Source organism: Caloenas nicobarica, chromosome 3 (genome assembly GCF_036013445.1).
Source record: "Caloenas nicobarica isolate bCalNic1 chromosome 3, bCalNic1.hap1, whole genome shotgun sequence".
In the NCBI taxonomy this organism is placed as follows: domain Eukaryota; kingdom Metazoa; phylum Chordata; class Aves; order Columbiformes; family Columbidae; genus Caloenas; species Caloenas nicobarica.
In genome coordinates, this window is record NC_088247.1 from 81,812,203 (window position 1) to 81,830,739 (window position 18,537).

The 18,537-nt window shown below is 36.5% G+C and overlaps 1 protein-coding gene across 1 annotated transcript in view; it reads left to right on the forward strand.

Moving 5' to 3' along the window:
• Window positions 1–18,537, forward strand: part of FMN2 (formin 2) — a 155,906-nt gene that overhangs the window by 73,306 nt on the left and 64,063 nt on the right. Inside the window, 1 exon segment of the mRNA XM_065632449.1 lies at window positions 17,299–17,360. Coding sequence (XP_065488521.1) covers window positions 17,299–17,360 — 62 coding nt within the window.

The following is an 18,537-nucleotide window of genomic DNA, read 5'->3' on the forward strand; positions in this document are numbered from 1 at the left end:
GAACATGAGAAAATATTGGTGGTTTTGTTTTGTTTGTTTGTTTTATTTGACTGCTTAAACTGGCACTTAGAAATGATGAGCTAGGAGAGACTTAGTCAAAGTTTAACTGAGTTATTTCACTGGAGGAGGAGGATAAAGTGTCTCTTACACTGCATTATTTAAATGTTCTGTGCAGGAATTCTTCAAGCATTGAAATATCATGTAGTCTCAGTGATCATAGGCCCAAGAGATGCTCTAAGTAGAAAGCAATCAGGAAAGAATGACTGAAAATCTGGAAAATAAGACTCATGATTAGTTTACCCTATGGAATGTCCAGAGATGAACAGAGCATTATTTATCCTAATAACAACTGATGTGCATGATCTTGGTCATTTGAAACTCATAATACCCATTCTGGACAAACATTTCAGTATCTTCCCAAAAGACATTTTATGGTTTAAACAAGTTACAAGAATAAAACTAAAACAATGCATTATTGGATCAAGTTCTTGGGACATTGTTATACTGGAAGGTGAACCAGTTGCCCAAAATTGTTGTTTCTGTCCATTTAAGTCATGAAAAAAATCTTGCATGTAATAAGATTTTTTTTCTTCCAGGTGGCAAGTTTATTCTTTATTAAAAGAATGATTCATAAAGTAGTTGCAGTCAGTGGAGGTTAATTACGAAGTTTGAAACTCTACCTGTTAGTTCTGGCTTATTAATTGAGAACTAAAATTCTGTAACTATTTTTTCTTGATCAGATATGGTGCATTTTTTTCTTAATTAAATATGGTGCATTCAGACATCTAAAACTTAGAAGATTGTGGCTTAAGTTTCTCCTCTGATAGCCTGTCCGACATGTGTTTAGACTCTTCTGAGACATCACCAAGGAAAGATTGGTTGGTTCATCATTTTTCTGTCCTGTGAACTAGGACTTCCTCAAAACTTCAGTCTTCTTCCTTTTTTTCTTCTTAGCTTTATGCTACCATGTTCATTACCTTATGCCTGCTGTTAGATTGCAAGCTTACACATTTTATTTGCTTATAATTACTTTACAAGCTCCTATTGTGAAATTACTGTGAAGTAAAACAATGGAATATACACAAAAGGACTTTTATAAAAGACAGACGAGAGCTGAATTTGAGTACCACATATATGTATTTCTGCAAATGTTCCTATTGCTTTGATGCTGCTAGGATGTTTGTAGTGTTCTGCACTGAGCGGCCCAAAGTGATTCTGGAGCCCTTGTCTGGCCACTCCTGCCAGAGGCAGCCTGTGAGGAAGGACAATGAAGGTCCTTGGAGACAGGTTGGGTTTCTAATGGATGTGGCACAAACCCCTGAGCTGTCGGTGATGGCCCTGAAAGCCAGCCCTGAGTATTGAAAGCATGCCTCAAGTCCTCTTCCTATCCTTTCAGGTTTTCTGAAGCTTAGTACACAGTGACCAGAGGCCAATAAAACAATAGCAGCAGTTGTTAAGGAAAAAAAATACAACCTTAGTTATCATTTTCTTTAAGTATGCGTGCAACACGTCAAGATAATGAAGGACAGAAATGTTCATATCACCAAGAAAGGAACTGAATGTTTTATGGGATACATTCTTTTGGAATTTACAATGAAACATAAATGAATGGAATTACATCGATTTTCGATAATGCAAAATAAATTTTAAAGAAGTTAAGGAAAATCATATTGAGTTTTTTCACAATATTTGAATCAACAGAGACTAATTACTGCCACATTGGGTAGTTTGGATAATTAAAGATTTTTGTTGTTGCTAAGAACATATGAATGTAATTTAATAGAGAAGTTTTGTAAGAAACTGTAACTGCATTGTTTGTCTGTTGTTTCAGTTGAAACAGTTTAATTTTTTTTCTTGGAAGTCTGATTTACTTTGAAACTTTGAGAGAAAAGTTTCAGGAAAGTTCTGTTCTTCCAAAAGAAAAAAAAAAAAGTACTGTTATATGTGTGCCATGTAGTCATTCATAAGAGGGATGATTACAAAATTCTAAGCAAGCAAATGAAAGCAACAAAATATATGCTGTTAGCATTAGTACCATGCAAAAATTGGGGAGAGATAAAGAAGGAGAAAAAGAACACCTGGTCTGCTTTCTATGCTTTCTATAGTGGAAATATTTTCCAGTGGTCATACTTTTGTACATTGCTGAACTACACAGAGATTTTAGCATTATGAAAATTAAGGCTTATTAATTAAGACCTTCCAATAACCACCGCACATTTTTTCATTAAGTCAAACAGTTTAGAATAAAAGGATGCTTGACACAGAAATTTGTGTGTTTCTTACATTTGAATATATTTGTACAAACAAAAAAATTGTATCAAAAAAATTAAAGCAACTTACATGTACATTCCCTTTAAAATCTAATTTAAATAGAAGGTAGTTAAAAGGAGGATTTAGTAAAACTTGAGGTGAATACTTTTTTCTTTTTTTTCTTTTTTCCTTTTTTTCATTCAATGTACCTATTTTTACTGTATTTTTCTTATCACTACTCTTTTAAAGAAGCAATTAGGACAATATGCTATATTTGATCAAATGGAGGTCTGTCGAGCTTAGTATCTGATCTGTGTGAATAACTGATTAAAAAGAAAAAAGAGTGGCACTGACCACTCATTATGTAATTTTCATAGATCTCTATGTTATCTTTTTGCAGTAGTCATCTTTCTCCAAGCTGGAAAGTTTGTTTGGAATGACTTTCATACACATTGGTTTGGTTTTTTTTTCCTTGTCACCAGTCTATGATCCATAGTTCTCTTTCTTCTCTTTGCAAATGAGGTGATTATCTCTGTATACTGTTTTCAAGACTTATGTGTGCCATATGCCTATGCCATGGTCTTGCATCATCTTCTGTTTAAGGCTCCATGTTTTTTTCTGTATTGTTACTGACATTCTGTTTGCCCTTTAACTGTTGCTAATTATTGAGCTTATGTTTTCAAATGAAAAAAATCTATGTGACTTTTTTGGGGCAGTAGTTGTTAATTTTGTATCCATCACAGTGTTTTTGCAGTTTGGGTTCTTTTTTCCCCATCTACTTTGCATATATTAACACAGCATACTTAAGATATTCATTTGTACATGTTTGTGGTCAGCTTTAAAGTGGTTAGCTTTTATTATCTGCCAACATTACCACTTCACGTTCATTAAATAGCACAGGAACCTGAAATGATTCTAGTCAGGCTCCCCTGCTACAACCCGGTACTTTGAAAACTGATCCTTCATTTTTTGTAATAGATTTCCTAGTTTTTTGAGCAGTTTTAGATTTTAAGCAGAGTAGACTTTTCTTCTTATCCCATGACAGCATAATTTTTTTCTGAAGCCTTAGGTAAGGATTGTGAGGAGCCTTTGGAAAATCCAGCATCAGTCCGATCACTCATACGTGTGCCTTTGTTGACTCTGTTAACTCAGTAGTATTTAATTTGCTGCTCATGAGTGTCTACTACGAAGTAGCGTGCTACCCCTCTTTCTCGTTGCATCAGTTTATCTGTATGTTCATTAAAAAAAGCTGTTCTGTATAATACATAGGCATTTTCCAGGCACAGAAGTCAGACTGACTGGTTTGTAGTTTCCAGCTTCATCAGGGAATCCTCTTACAATTTGCACTTGTATGTTCAGAAACTTATTCAGTTTGAGACAGTGCCTGAACATATCACTGAAAGTATAGAGCTTGTCCGAGAACTTCTTTGACCTTTTCTGTGGTTGTGAATCCTAACACAAATACTTTGTTTACCCTCTTCTGATTCTCTTTCATTTGTGCTCATTTTACAGCCAGATTATCTGCATGCCCAACTGTTTCCTGCCAGGCTTCATGTATCTGCTGTTTGAAAGCAGTTTTATTTCTAGCTTTATGCATTTGGCAAGTTGGGTTTAGACCTTTTTGGTTTTGTTCAGTCTCTGTTGAACTTACGAGGCTTTTTGCTTTTCTATTTTCTTTGGCCAATTTCCACTTTTTGAAGAGTATCTTTTATTTGCAGGTGTCTCCTGTGCTCTTATGTTTAATCATGTATGTGGTTTTGAGGAGTAGGAATACTGGGGATCTGAAAAGACGAGGGGAAAAAAAGGGTACTTTTGAATTTTTCAGTTAATTATATTAGGAGTTCAGAGAACAAAAAGAAGTGTCTGTAAGCTTCCTTCTCACCTGCAAGCTTTTTTTGTCCTTTTAACTGCTTTCTCACTTTAATGTAATTCCTCCTTGTAAAGTCCAATTTTATGGTGTTGTTTTGAAAAATCTTTTCTTCTGTCCTATAAAGAAATTTCATTTAATACTGTTACGGTGTCTCCAACTCTTTTGTGCACTATTGAGAAGTAAATCATGTGTTGCTTCTGCTCTTCTGGTATTTCAGCCTAGTTGCTTTGAATAATAATTATCATATCCTAAGATTAAGACTTCTGCATGCTGTCTCAAAAATAAGCTTAACAAAGTAAACCTTCTGCTACTATGTTTTCTGTGTTGCATAATATCTTAAAGCTTCTACCATTTAGAAGTCATTATTAACATGCTAGTTGAATGATCTGTAATAGGGTACTAACTGTGTTTTTTCTGTTTAGACATCAACTCCCTCAGTAGGGAATGTGATAGATCTGTTACAGTTGATTGCTTTATATGAACTGACTCACACTTCCTTCGGTAGTCATTGCCACTCTTCTGCAGTAATCAATTAGGGCATCATGTACAACCTTATGTTATTAGTGTCACACTGATAATCTTGCTTCTGCTACATTTGGAGCAGCCCTAAATCCACCAGTAAATACCCATTTGCCCATTGCAAATGTTAGATGCCTGGAAACTACAGAGTATTTCAAAAAGATGGAGCCAACTTCAGAGCAGTAGTGATTTCAAATTGGATCCACCTTTTTGAAACACCTTGTATATGGAAACACATCACACACACAGCCTGGACCTTCCTCTCCATCCCTGCCAGGTGCGGGGTCGCTCCCCTCTCCCGTAAGACCCGCCTGCCCATTGCCCCTTGCTGTTGGCGGCCGCGGGCCCGGCTCCCCCCGGCCGAGCCTCCCCCGGCCCCGCAGCCCCTGGTCCCCGCTGCCGGCAGCAGGTGGCAACAGCGGCCCGCGCAGCCGCCGGCGGGGGGAGCTCCGCGCCCCTTCCCGGGAGCCGCCGGGCAGCGCCGAGCCCGCCGCCTCACGGCGCTGCTGCCGCGGGCAAGGTCCTCGACCTTGCGGCTTCGCCCCGCGAAGCGGCTTGGAGACGCTGCCCGTCAGCACGCTTCTCGCCTAGTGAACGTCCTCTTCCAAATAGCTCTGAGCGTAAGGAAGGGAAAGGATGGTGCAAAAAGGGGAGATTGATTTGCTTGCTGCATCCATCCGTCATCTGTGGTAGGTCGGGTAAGAAGCAGTGCAAGGGAAATTATGATTTTCTACTGTGGAACGCTTAGTCTGAGATCCCACTGTTGCCCATGCTGGAGCCACTGTGTTGGCGTTCCTGTAACTGTTGCTTTATGAGGTACCTGAGTTTCTCCTACTTTTTCCTTCTTCTTTCTCCTCTTCTGTCGTGATCCCAAGACAATAAAAGATCAAGGTTATTTCTGTTGTTTTGCGGTTCCACAGGAAACCTCCCCAAGCAATATATGTTGCATTCTATTTCAGTGTAATGTGTTTTTAGTGAAGCTCCAATTACTCTAGCTACCTGGACACAAAATATAACTCAATGGCATTGAACTGAAGCAACATGGAGTGTCTCTTGTAATTTTAAAGTGGTCAGCAGGCCAAATCCAGTCATGATACTGAAAGAAACACACATAGGTGATTTCAAATAACATTTGATTTTTTTTTTTCTTAGAATTTATGTATTTTGGTTTGCCACATATCCAGGCAATTGGTTTTGTTGCAATCCCAGCCCTTATTTCCTTGAGTTATTAATACCAGCTTTTGAGAAACACTTTGAAGCGTGAAAAAAGATGGGACTTAAACCGTAAACACACATCCTTCTGCCCTCGGTTATCACGGTATTGTGATTTGAATTAGTAAAGCTGTGTCATCTGTAATCTACCCAGCCAAAAATCTTTTTGCGTTATTTTCATAATCCCCCAATACTTAGAACATGGGCTAAATATCACAAGATCATTACATCATTTTCTTAGCATCTGTAGCTCTTTAATGCTGTAATTTCAGAATATTTGGTGAAAGGCTTAATGCGGGTTAGTACAATGAAATCCCTAGTGTTTATCCAGACACCAGACTAGGCAGACATGTAGAACACCAGGTGGCATCTAAACTGCTCTCTGCTATGCTGAAAATAAAATTTTAGTTTGATTTATAGAATAAATTGACAGTATTTAATTTTATTTGAGTGAGATGCTACCATCTGACAGAAGGAAAGGAAAATTTGCTTTTGAAAAGAAACCTCTCAAATGTTTTATGTTTGTAATTCCTGAGCAAAAAAAAATACTGTATTTTGACTTGTGACTGCAACAGTTGACTATATAGCAATTATAGGTTAATTAGGACTTGCTTTGTCTGATTTTTTGAATCCCTGTAAGTTCGCATGTAGTTTTTTCTAACTAGCTCTGCTACTACAGATATTGATGTTGTAATACACAACTGCCTAGGTTGAAACATAAAGAAGGAAAGCTTGTTTCTGGATGATCAGTGCATGTCGTCTTAGTTAAAAGACCTTGCAGTACTTTCTGTTGTAAATCACCAAAAGGTAGCAACATTCCGTGCAGTCTGTGTAACATGATTTAGGTTCATTGATGGTAGAGAACTTCAGAGGGACCTATCAAAGGGTAAACACAGCTCAACTCTCGATTTTTAGAAAGAGCATTCTTAGCATTTAGTCTGGCTGTTAAATAAGGCAAGTCATGTAATATTGCCTGCTAATTTCTCCCTCAAGCTATTAGTCTGTATAAATAAGAACATTTTAGCAGTATAAATGATCTTGAGTTCCAACTGAAATTCTGACCCTTCAACCTTTTGCTTTCTTTGAAGTCACTGATAGTTTCAGTGAGTCTAGGATTTCATACAAATACTTTATGTGATGGAGAAGTCAATGTATCCCATGAAACATTGTTCAAAAGGTTAATTTCCCTCACTTTTAGCACTTAAAATAGTATTTCTATAGTGAATTTGTCGGATTAATTTACAGACATCCTTCATGCTTCCCTGCTTTTGGTCTGCAAAATTAGGGAGCCATCTACTTTTGAGTATCTTCTCATGCAGGTATGCATAAGAACTGTAATCAGGTTGCTTCTTAACTTTCTCCTGTATAAGCTAAATAGATCAAGCAATTCAACAGAAAGACAAGTTCTTGAGGTTACTCTGCTGTTTCCTTTTGTTGGTCTCTTTGATATTCCACCAGCTATAGCTCTAAACCAATGATTGTTTTGACTTCTAGTCACTCCTTGAGAGACAAGGAGTCTTATGTTAGTCATTGATCAGGATCACTAAGAGTGTAATCACAGCAGTTTTTTGAGTGAGTTTGAGTCTGCTCAGAAAAGAGCAGCTCTCCCATTAGCATTGCCATATGGACTTCACTAAGGATTAATAACTGTTTTTAATCTCTTTTTGGTATTGGTGAAGATATATTTAGTTGCAGTAAGCTGAGAACAGATTCCTATGGAAGCCTAAGATATTCTCCTTTCTGGTAGTGTTTCATGAGCCATTAAATTTTCAGACCTATGAGTTAGGCAGTGGTTAACTCATTTAGTGTTGATGCTTAAGTAATTCAATGTAAGTATTCTAAATTGCCAACTGGACACACCTGGAGCTCCCTTAATATATATTAAGCGTGGGTAACTTCAGAGTGCAAAAGCTAAGATCCTAAGCCAGCTGCTTAATGTGGAGAATATAATTTTTTTTGGGAAAAAAAAAAGTATGTTTGGTATCTGCTGTGCTAACTTTATCAAATACATATGCAGAGTGCTATGTAACTATAAAACTGATATATCTTTGCCATTATTATGAGGGGTGAATTGTGGTCAATCTCAAACAAATACAATAGCAAAAAAATCAAGAGTTTCAACGGTGAATTAGAGAAATGACTAGAGAGTGAAATGTTTATAAGGAACACGGAAAGATTTGAGACTGTCCAAAGCTGCTCAGGGTCACAGAGTAAGGGAAATAGTTCAGAGATCCCATAGGAAAAAGTTTGTGTCGTCCTAGTGATTGTGATGTTAGAATAAGCGAGAAATGATTCTTCCAATAGTTGGAATAATTTTAACCTAAATTTATTCTTGACTTTGTACTACTTTAAACCTAGGTTCCATCTTTGTCAGTGAACTACGAGATGATTCCAAATAAAGCTATTCCTCTTTCTCCTGCATTTTGTTTGTCTTTGTCATCGAGAATGAGCTCCCTAAAGCATCAAAATGCTTATCTCATTGCTTATGGACTGGACTTCTCAGAGTTAGCCGTGGCTTTGTTTACTTTGAGCTGCTCTAATGAAAATAGATAAGCTGGAATTAAACCAAAAGACAGCAAATTTGAATTCTGAAAAAATCCACAAGTAATTAAAAGTCTCCATTAGTTTGAAGCCTGAAGGCTTCTTTGTATTCCAAGGTCTTGCTAACTTCTTCCAGCTGCACTCAGTAAGAGATGCTACGTTGTTCTGCAAAGCTTGATTTGTATACATCCTTTGGCGGTCACAGTTACACCATCACTGGTGCCACAATTAGCGTGTGGAACTCCCGGACACAATGTCATTAAAATAGAGATTGAAAAGTGTTAGAGCCTGTGTGAATCTAAAAGAAAAGTCAAACACTAACACACAGAAAACTGCAGTTTTATTTCACTTGACTCATGAATATGAAGCTATAAATCATATTTGTCTGCAGACAGATCAATACACAATGGCAGATCTATTGCATATGTGCCTTCCAGCTGATGTATTTGTGCCGTTTGTGTTTATAACATGCACTGTAAATACATAGTCATGTAAACATCCTAAAAGTATATACTTCAGATATCCTGTTCTAGTGGTCTCCGTACCAAAAGTGATATGCTTGATAGGTATGACAAGTTTCATTTTGAGAACTTCTAAATGGAATGGCTGTGGCTTGCTATACTCCCTTAACCAGAAAGTGGAAAAATTTAATACAAGCTGATATTGAAGTAAAAGCTAATAGCATTGTTGTTTTTATAGCAGTGATTTTATTTTCTGTAAAAGAATTTCTTACATGTAAAATATATCCATATGCCAATGATTAATTTTATATTAAAATCTTGTTCTTGAAACACTCTTAAAAATACATTTATGGGGCAGGAAGTTTGCCTAGAGAATAACAAACCCCTACTGTAATCATAGAGCTCATTTTTTAAAAAGTATTTAAATGTGTCTTATTTGCATTTGTGTACTATGCTAAGCCTTGAGTAGCATTTTGGGAGTTATTGTGGTAATACTTTCCAGTTTGTTGAAAATCTTGAATCCTACCAGTCAATCTTGTGCTTCCAATTCAGTCACCGAAGACCGGCCCCTGTCAGGTTCATTGAGACTGTTTGCTCCTCTACGGACTACAGTTTAAAATAAACATAATCTGGTAAAATGCCATTCTTTTCTCAACCTTCCTATATCCCACACCCATGTTTTTTTCACCTACCAAATTCAAACAAATCTTATCTAAACAATTAAGATAAGCATTGAAGTACTCTCTATAGTCAAATCAGCAAACCTCTCAAAACCAGAACTGAAATACAATCTCTCTAAATTAAACAGTCTACAATGGCAATCATGTTTGTATTTAAACATTTTATTCTGAAAGGATTACAGCATTGGTCTCCATTTTTTTCCTGCCTAGACAAGAAGTCGACATACCGAGTCAAACAAAATACATTGGTTCTCCAAAAACTGAACTTGCACACTTTTTATAAACAGACTATATAGGTGTATGAATTTAGACATCGCATAATCAGTAACTGCTGTCCTTAACATAGTAGGCAATTCTTTAAAAGGTACGTAATGTAACTGTTTATATTATCTCTATATAGCGGTATATAAAATCTAGTTACATATTTTGTTGTATGTGTGTGTGTATATATATTTATGTGTGTAAAAAAGCTCTATTGATACAATTATATTGCTATATATTAGGGATACAACATTAGGGAATAGGAATCCTAAGGACAAATCTGTAAAAAAATTGAATTGTGTTTATAAAAGAAGAATCAGTACAAATTTGCTACTAAATATTCACTCTTTTTGATGAGGTCTCCTACTTCTGTCACTTCAAATTTTGCAAATATTTTTTATTGATTAATTGATTCTTATTTTATTGCTTCCCAGAAACATGAGTACATGTTCTTGGAGGTATTTACAAATTTTAAGTCCTTTAAAAATAATCTCAAGCAAGAGCTAAGATTAATCCCTGGCTTCTACTTGGAAATTTTGTATTCTGTTCTGGTTTCTTACACAAGCTTTAGATCAAGGTGAATTACTGATGCAGTAAAACTGTGCGCAAGCAGCTCTAAGTGCTGCTTCTTGCCTCTGATCCATGCCGTAGGTACTTGTGTTGAAGATCCAATCTCCGTTGTGCTTTATGCACTTAAAGTTTTCATCCTGAGCAGGTTGGAATATTTGCTAATAGATAAACATATCATGAAGGTACTGAGGGTAAGCAGGGAGGTAATAATACGAAATTGTTTTCATTTATGTTAACCCTACCTAGTGCAGCCATCTGTTATTTACCTATTATCAACAGATATTTTTTTCTGCAAGTTGTGCAAGTCCAGATGCTCCTTTTAAAAAATTATTTTATTTCACTTATTTTCTGAGAATCTTTAAAAATTATACAGTCACGATCCTTGTGTGTTTTGCTGCAGCTCCCATTAGTACAGGGACATTTGCTTTTACCACTGTTTTTTCCATATTTATGTAATTATAACATTTATTTCAAAGAGACCAATTTGGGATTTAAGTGAACTGTCTGCATTAGGAGATTCGCATTTCTATTGTTTGAGATAAAGAAGAATCCCAAGAGAATAGCAGTAGTTGTCAAGTTGTTGGAAGTATCACACAAAAACATGACCTTGTGCAGTAGATCTGTGTTAGATGAATGATGCTAATAAGCTCACATGGAGGGGAAAAAAAAAAAAAGGCAAATGGTAGTAATTTTTCCAGTTGTGGGTTTACTAGGTAATCCATAAAAGACTGCAAATGTTGCATTTTATTTGATTTTTAAGTACAAATATTAAGTTGGATTTAAAACTAGCTTTACTTTGCAAGTAGCTTGATAATACACCATACCATAATCTTTACAGCAGCAAAGGAAGCCACTGCACTTTGAACTTCTTCTAAGGCTCTGTTGCTCTTTTGTTGATGAGAATGTTGAGGCAGATGTGTTTTCTTCTACTTCTGAATTGAACAGCTCAGCTGTCAGTCATGCCAAGGAACCCGATGAAATTCTCTACACTGAGACTTCTTTTTTTTCTGGTTTGCTTGTATGTGCATGTGTGGTGTTCTTGCATTTTTTTCTAAAGACATCTGTCAGTGAAGGCTTCCATTCTGTATTCAGCAAACAAACACATAACTTTGTTCTTTTTCTCTAATTTGTTGTCAGATGCATAAGTTGATCAGGCTGTATACTGTCTGACTTGTGTTTCTTATTAAGGTTTTGCCAGTATGTTGGTTTTCTAATGATGTTGAGTTTTGACCATCTGAAGTTTACTACCCATACATTATTCTTGGAGCAGCTATTTTTTTTAATTAACTCAAATAATTGTTCAAGGAAGATCATACAATGTGATACATTTGACCTGCTCATCTACTCATGTGCCTTTTTTTCCTTTCAAAAATCCTTTTTACATATTTGAAACTGAATTGAAGTCTAATCAAATTTTCAAGTAAAACTACTTGAAAACATTTTAGAAGGCTGAATGACTTTTAATGCTACAGTTCTGCCTCAAAAATATATAGTAATTTTGAGACTCTATTTATGTACAGCTTATGGTTTCTTTATAATATAGGTACACGTTCTTAATAACAACAAAGTCCATTTTTGTTGCAAGACTGGTTGATGCCCTTTCTGTTTCTTTCTCTCTTCCTGTGGTATAGATGGGTTAATTGTTAACATGTAGCAGAATTATCTGGGGCTGTAAGTCAGGAAAAAGTATTGTGGAAGTTGTAACCTCTCAGTATCCTGTGATCTTGCATGTTGGAGTCACACAAGGGGCAGAACAGCTGTGAACCCCCAAATCTGAGCTCCACACAAAAGTATGCAATAAGAGCACCATGATTATCTGCTGTAGAAGTAGGAGGTCCATCATTCAGTGAAGAAGAATCAGTCTGCCTTTGCAATTTGCTGAAGTGACTGTCTATTGCTGCCATTTGACAGAGAAGATGTGACATTTTGCAAAGGCTCTTTGTGTTCTTCTGGAAAGAGCAGATGTGAAAGCAAAGAGGCGAAGATGTGTGGAAGGAAAAATGGAGTGGCCTCTTGGAGTGATACTGCTTGCTTTCTGGAGAGTCATGGACAAGTCAATTGTGATGGAAATCAGCATGAAGAACTTGGATAGGTGGTTTGTTTGTTTGTCTCCCTGAAGCACGGATCTGAGGATGGCAGGATTGGTTTAGAATTCCTTTTGCAAATTTGAGGTGGCTTTGCTTCAGCTACTGCTTATTTCTGAGGAGTTAAACCCTAATTTGTTATCAGTCAACTAGGATTTGGAAATTGCTCAGTCAGTTTTTGGGGTGACGGCAGTGCTTCTAGGAGGTCTCAAGAAGAGGACACTCCCTTTTAGATGGAGTCCAGAGACAGAAGAGCTTAGGAAGCATACTTGGAAAGGCCAGGGAGATGGAGCGTGATTTGAAATCTGCCCTGAGAAAAGGGAAGACATAAGACCAAAATTTGGACTGAATACCAGTCTTCTGAAAGTCATCCACAAGTGAGATTGTGCTAATGACAGTTTTATGACATAAAAGTTGGATCCAAAGGATCGGCTTGATAATTCTTTTTCTTCTGCTTCAAAATTTCCCACTGAATAGAATTTCAATTTTGGCTTTTTCATTTTAAAAGGAAATTGCAGAGTTTTTGACTTGCAAATGGAATAGAGTTTCCAAGCACTGTGTAGCTGTGGGAAGTTGTCTCTCTCTAAGTTTAAGTGGTGCTACTTGTGGATTTAGATTCATAGCCTCAGGCAACTGTAGGTCTGCTGAGTCTGTATTGCTTATCAATTTTCTTTTAGTCATAGCTGGTAGTTCACATGCTCCTAGATATATGAATAATCATCAGTAATAATCTGTCCCAGAATAATAAAAAAAAAATTACAGCTGATTACAGACACTTTATAGTCTTCCTGAGAATACTCTGTGCATCTTCCAACTTCCTGCTGGTGTTTTCTCATGCATTTCTTCTTCAGCATAATATTTGCTGGCAAAAACTTTGATCTCGTTGGTGGCTTGGTTACATACTGTGTTCCCCTGAAGACATGTGGGTGGTGACTATTCATTGTGTTGGGCTGGTGTTGGTGTTTTTTTTTTGTTTGTACATGGTAGAAGGTGCATCTGTTCTCAGAGTTCAAATATGCCCAATACAGTTGTGTGCTTTACAGTAATGTAAATTTTTAGGAGCAATTTTGTCCTCTTGTCAGGTGAAGTATCTTATAAGATGCCTAGCCAGACTTGCAAATTAATTGATATTAGTAAAGAATAGTCTTTGTCTCTGTGCATATATTTTATTGTCCTTCCAGTTTGAAACTAGTATCTAAGTGGTTTGTTATTGTGGGTTTGTGTAATGTATTGCTTGTAGCAATTTATATCGCAGAAATACAGAATGGAATGGAAACTCTTCTGCCAAAATTTCTATATTCTGCAGTTGCATAAGACAGATGTAATTTCTATCCCAAATATACTAGTTTAAATTTCCATGTAGATTGCGACAAAAACAACGAGAATATCAGAAAAGTTTAAGACCAACAGCAGATTTCCGAAGCCTTTATTTTGTATACAAATCTTTTGAAATCTCCTTCCCGTCCTCTGTCCTTTATAGTGTCAAGCAACGTTTGGAGACTGCTCTTCAACCCTTCTCTTTACTGGGTGGATTTTCTGTAAACATCTGTTGACCAGTGCTTGCTTAAAAAAAAAAAAAAAAGTTGTTGGTTTGTAGTTCCTTGGGTTTTTTTATCTGTTTTTTTGTGTGTGTATCTGGGCATACTTGGTTTAAATTTGTTGTAATCATACCTATAGATGTGTGTATATACACACAATCACATATATGTACATCAAGAAATTTTACGCTATTACGGCTTGAAACCAGTGCTTGCTTGCTGGTTTTATTGGCAGCAATGGCAATAGGAATGCAAGAAAATAGCAGAACTATGAAATCTTGAGGGGAAGAGCTTAATGCCCAAGTCTGATGTGATTAAAAGAACATTGTTTCTATTAAAGTAAAAATCAATAGATACTCTTCACTGCTGTCTTCTGAACATGTCAGAAAGGCTGGATGATGTGCTGGCTATTAAAGATCATTTTGTAGAAGTCCACACCAGGATATGACAATGTCAACTTTGAAACAAAAAAAATCACCTTCTAAATAGTGACATGGGTGAAAACACCCAGCAACTGCAAGACTGTTATAAACCCTTCTCCAGATGTTTGCATCAAAGTATACAGGAATTGTAGCATAGCTCAGAATATTTTCATTCAAGGAAATCCATGTTTGTCTATATTTTTCGTTATTTTTCCACCACATATGGAATTCTTCGGTTAGATATTTGTGTAGTCATGCCGATTGTATAGAGGGGGCATGTTTAACTAGAAAGCTTGGCTGCATCAGGAAACGTTGTTGTTTATATCAGTTCAAATTGTCAGATAATGGTATTAAATATGCAACAGTAGTGATTTATTTTGCCAGCTACCATGTTCTGCATGACAATGCTGCAGTAGCACCAAGGAATAGAAGTTCCTCTCCTGATTCCTCAGAGTGGGGGGAGCCAACCTATGGTGAACACTTAGAAATCCTAGTGGGATGCTAGAGTGCTATTTATGAACATATACTTCTTTAGATGCAATGTATAGAAGTATATTTGTCTTGGGAGAGAGGAATTTGAAATGTATATACTAGGATCTAATTTCTTTAAGTCCTCGTCTCAGACAGATTTGTTTTAAGCAGCTCCCTGCAGTACGTACACTCTTCTGCATACCTGTTTTGTTGAAAGTACACAGACCTGGCACCGTTGTGTTTGCCAGGCTTTCCCTTATCTCCTGCGAGCATTCAAACAAAAGTGTTCTATTGCTCCCTGAGTAATCTGTGGGTGATCTTAACATTGAGCAAAAGTCAGAGCAGGAACTTATGTCATATTTCTTAGTGCAGGAGGAGACAGTCTCTGGAAGGAAGGGAGGGGGGTAGAGCAGGGAGAAGACAACCACAACTAAGAATAAATAGTTAAAGGGTTGTGAGTGTTCGTATATGCAAACATTGCGTAAGCATAAGAATGATGAAATGTAGGGATAATACAAACCAATTTCATAATATATCCTGGTTTTAATAAAGCTGTTTGTATATAGGCTTTGACATATGTGTTTTCTTAAAGTAAAGCTCTCAAACCCGCCTCAACCCACTTTCTACATGCATGATAATTTTACTCTCTAGTTCTACAAGGCAAATTTGACATATTTTTAAGCATGCAGGTAGTCCTATTGGGGAACAAGGATTATCAAATATGACATTTACTACAGTACCTTTTTGAGAGGGCATCTTTAAGTCTCTGTTGAAACAATTTTTACACTCAGGGGGTGGGGGGAAATGGAGTTTAAAAATATCCCAAATAATTACTAGCAGATTTTTGCATGCACCCCCTCTCCCAAAACAAAACAAAAAGCACATTCCTTCCTGAACTATTAACTGTTACGTAGCCACTATATTTCAGATTATCTTGCTCTCTGGTAAAGGAAAAATGAAAAAATAGATTTTTTTTTTTAATATTATTTCTGAAAATTAAATAATTACCTAATTTTTTTTTTTTTTTTAGTCCTGCATTTTAGCTTCATGCCGTGTTTAGAGATATAGTGTAGCCTGCTTAGTTTAATCAAGATCAACACATCTTTGTTTATAACTTTCTTATACTGTAACTAAAACTGTGTCTCAGGCCTGGAAAGGAGAAACATGATGAGTCCCAGGCTCAGAGTGGTATCTCTAAATGCTTTAGGGTGATCGGAAACAAATGAGCTTGAATTATATTGTCTGTAGCCTTCAGGGGTATACACAGAATTTCTCTGTGACAGTTAGGGACATAGATTTATAGGACATAAAGTAACTTAGTGCTGGGTTTGGGTTTCTATCTCTGATCAATGTTGCAATTTCTAGCTTAATCTTGCTTAGGGTATTGTTCTACTTGTTGTATAAGTACACACACACACAGAGCCCATTACAAAAAAAGGGTACAAACAAATGAAGGGCAAAATGGGAAAAAGACTATAATGGTGTGATAAAAATAATTTATTACCCTCAAATGTGTTCTAATGCCACATTGTAAATTCATTTCAAGATTTAAAATCTGGATGAGGAAAGCTGCATTTATCTGGCTTTTAAATGAATGATCAGTGTCTTTGCAAAAAATATGTAAGAGGAAGACTTAAAAGTACTGTTTTTAAAATAATTCTTTGTATTAGCTGAAAATAATTTTTCACTAGTTTGCACAAACATTTCTTATGCCTCATGCAATGTTCTTAATATAAGTGAGGAGCCAAAGCTGTGTTCCTAGAAGTGTACCCCTCCTAATGATTTTTTTTTTTTTTTTTTTTTTGGTCTGAGTTAGGTAGAAGGAAGTCACTCTCTGTGCTGTTCAACTGGCTTTTTGATGCTGAAAAGATACAGTATGTGTGTGGCATCAGAATTGGCTGGGAACAGGAAAGGCATATTTTGTATCTGTACTAAACCTGTCGGCTTAGTGCATAGAAGACTTGACCCTTGTCAGGTGTCTTGAAGTTAACTGGCTGACTTATGGATTAATCAGTTTAAGACTGAAGCCAACCAGTGACAGGAATGAGCTTTGTTGTGTGAGTGTGTGTGTGGTTGTGGTGCAGATTTACAAATTTTTATAATGCTTTCAGTCGGACCGTGAAAGTCTGATGTAAAGCTTATCTCTCATCTCTGGCTATGGCCATACTCGTGGGATCATGTTTGTGTGTTTGGAGGGAGAGACATGAATTCTTTAACACTTGACACCTGGCTCTACCGGCTTTCTAGCCCACAGTCTCAGGAACGGCACTATTCGAGGCATTAATAAAGTTAAAACGCTTAAGCTGTATGACCAGTAGGTCATAAAAACCTATTGCTGGGTATTGTGCTCAGTCTTTCTTTCACAGCTGGATTATCATCCTGACAACTAATTCTTTTTTTCTTTTGTCATTTTTTATAGCTGTTGTGAACTTGGACAACTCTGTGGTTGACCTAGAGACCCTTCAAGCCCTCTATGAGAATGTGAGTAATCAGAGGAAGTCCATATTATGTAGGAATACTGTAGGTCCATGTGAAGGTATCTTTGGTTTGCCTCAGTAATATTCAGAAAGCTGGTAGAATGTGTCCTATTTTGAAGTGTCTTTATCTTCCCCAGAGCAATTAAAATAATGATAAGCATTTCAATTGTACTAATTGTAATCATGTGGTTTATGTAGTGCATACTTTTTTATATAAGTAACATAATCAACTTCTAAATGACTAAACAGGAATTGAGTTAAATTGAGTTTGCTCCTTTTCTTTTTCTCTTGTGTGTCTCGCATCAATAGGTATCAGACCTTGCACTCCAGGTCTTTGGCTTCACTTCCTAACTTCACTAATATGACAATGCTGTTAAATTTTAAAAAGCGGTTTAATAACAGGAATCATTCCATTTGTGGAACTATAGCTTTAATTATTATAATTTCAGGGATTCCTCAAAAATAATTTTAACACTCTGAAAGGAAAAATTTTGCTCCAAGTTAATGTAATAAAAGGTAGTATAAACTGCCAGGGCCGTCTTAAATGCCTGGTGCTAATCGTCAGAGAGCGTTTGACCACTCGGTATGCAAAATCAGAGATTCAGAATATACTCAGGCATGTTCTAAAACTTCACAAAGCTAGTCACATGTAAAATTTTTAAAAATGGATCTCGGAAACATCTTTCTGCCTCCAGCTGAGGCCAGTGAGCACTACCTCTTTCTCCAAGCACATTGCCTGAATATATAGAGGTCTGGCTAGGGGTCTCTGGAAAGAGAAAAGAGGATATTTAGCCTCTAAAGAACCTGAAAATCTGAAACATAAAGCTGTGAACCACAGAATGGCATTGAGGCCAATGTATGCGATTGTATTGGATTTTTTTATTTCCCCCATGTTATAATTTTGATAATTTGTTAATTATTTTTACACCTTTCAGATTTTTTTATTTTAGGCCCTAGATTTTTATGGCCTACTTTGGAAGGATTTGTTGATTTATGAAGTTTCTCATAAATAACCCACTTTGGGGCTTGAAGAGAGAGACAATAAGTTCTAGTCCACTTTATAGGGGGGAAAAAAAAAAGCCAAACAAAAAGCTGACAAGAACTAGGAAGGTCTTCTACTCTTACTTCATTCCTGAAGAATTAACTTGCTCAACACTGCTCAGATAGATAATGGTCAAATG